General features: G+C 49.8%; 1 protein-coding gene across 1 annotated transcript in view; it reads right to left on the bottom strand.

Moving 5' to 3' along the window:
* The window catches only part of LOC116074436 (butyrophilin subfamily 3 member A3-like), a 20,724-nt gene that overhangs the window by 17,981 nt on the left and 1,790 nt on the right, over positions 1-953 (bottom strand). Inside the window, 1 exon segment of the mRNA XM_031347014.1 lies at positions 439-494. Within this exon segment, the coding sequence (XP_031202874.1) occupies positions 439-494 (56 nt within the window).

The raw sequence follows: 953 nt of genomic DNA on the forward strand, positions 1-953 counted from the left end.
ATCCTCATAGTCTCTGTGGATGAAGACCAAGCTGGTTATACACAGGGTTGAGAGGAACAGGAGAAAACTTGCTTCTTCCCACACCAGCTGCTGTTTGGATGGAGAGGGGCTGGGGAGGAAGCATAAAGGCCTAAGAAAGACAAACTTAGGGGACCTCTGAACTCTCTCCGGGCTCAGGCACCAAAGAGGTGACCTGCTAAGACTCACTCAACATAATCTCCTCTCTACTCCTTCTGCAGGCCCCAGCTGTCTTCAATGCCCACCTACCTGCTTCTCTTTGCCCCCAGCTTTGAAAGGCTGTGACTTCATCAGGCATAACTCAGGTCCCAAGAGGACCCAGCAGATGTCAAATCTTCCTCTCACACTTCAGACCTGCTCCATGGGCATCTCACGGCTCTAAGCTGGGCTCGCTCCAATGACAGCATCCATTTTCCTCACCTCCGGGATCATTTTCTAGAGTAGAAGACAAGCAGTGCAATAAGTTGTCACAGCCTCTGCAGGGACAACAACAAAGGCAACATGGTGGCGGTGGCAGTGGCAGTGGCCAGGCTGGAGTCACTGCCTGTTCAAGCAGAGCCCTTTGAGCCAACAGAGCAATTAGAGGTTCAGCCACTGAAACTGAAAGCTACAGCAATGTGACCTGGGTGTGTGTTCCTTCTGAATGGGATGTTCTATCAGGAAGAGGGGAAGGTTCACCTCCCCACCCCAACCACAATGCCACCATTGCCTCTGCCCACCCTGCCCAATGGGGAGACTTCTCAGACCTTCACTTTATGGAATTTTAAAAGATGACACAAAGAAGACAACAAAACTTTATTGAATCCATTTGAAGCATCAGGAGCAGCTCACAGTTTACACCACACAGTTATGTAAACTCTGGTCACAGCTCCAAACAGAGATGGTGTCATGAGCCCAGGTCTAGCTCCAGTAACGACTAAGATACAGTATATCTT

The sequence above is a fragment of the Mastomys coucha genome, unplaced genomic scaffold (genome assembly GCF_008632895.1).
Source record: "Mastomys coucha isolate ucsf_1 unplaced genomic scaffold, UCSF_Mcou_1 pScaffold3, whole genome shotgun sequence".
NCBI lineage: Eukaryota > Metazoa > Chordata > Mammalia > Rodentia > Muridae > Mastomys > Mastomys coucha.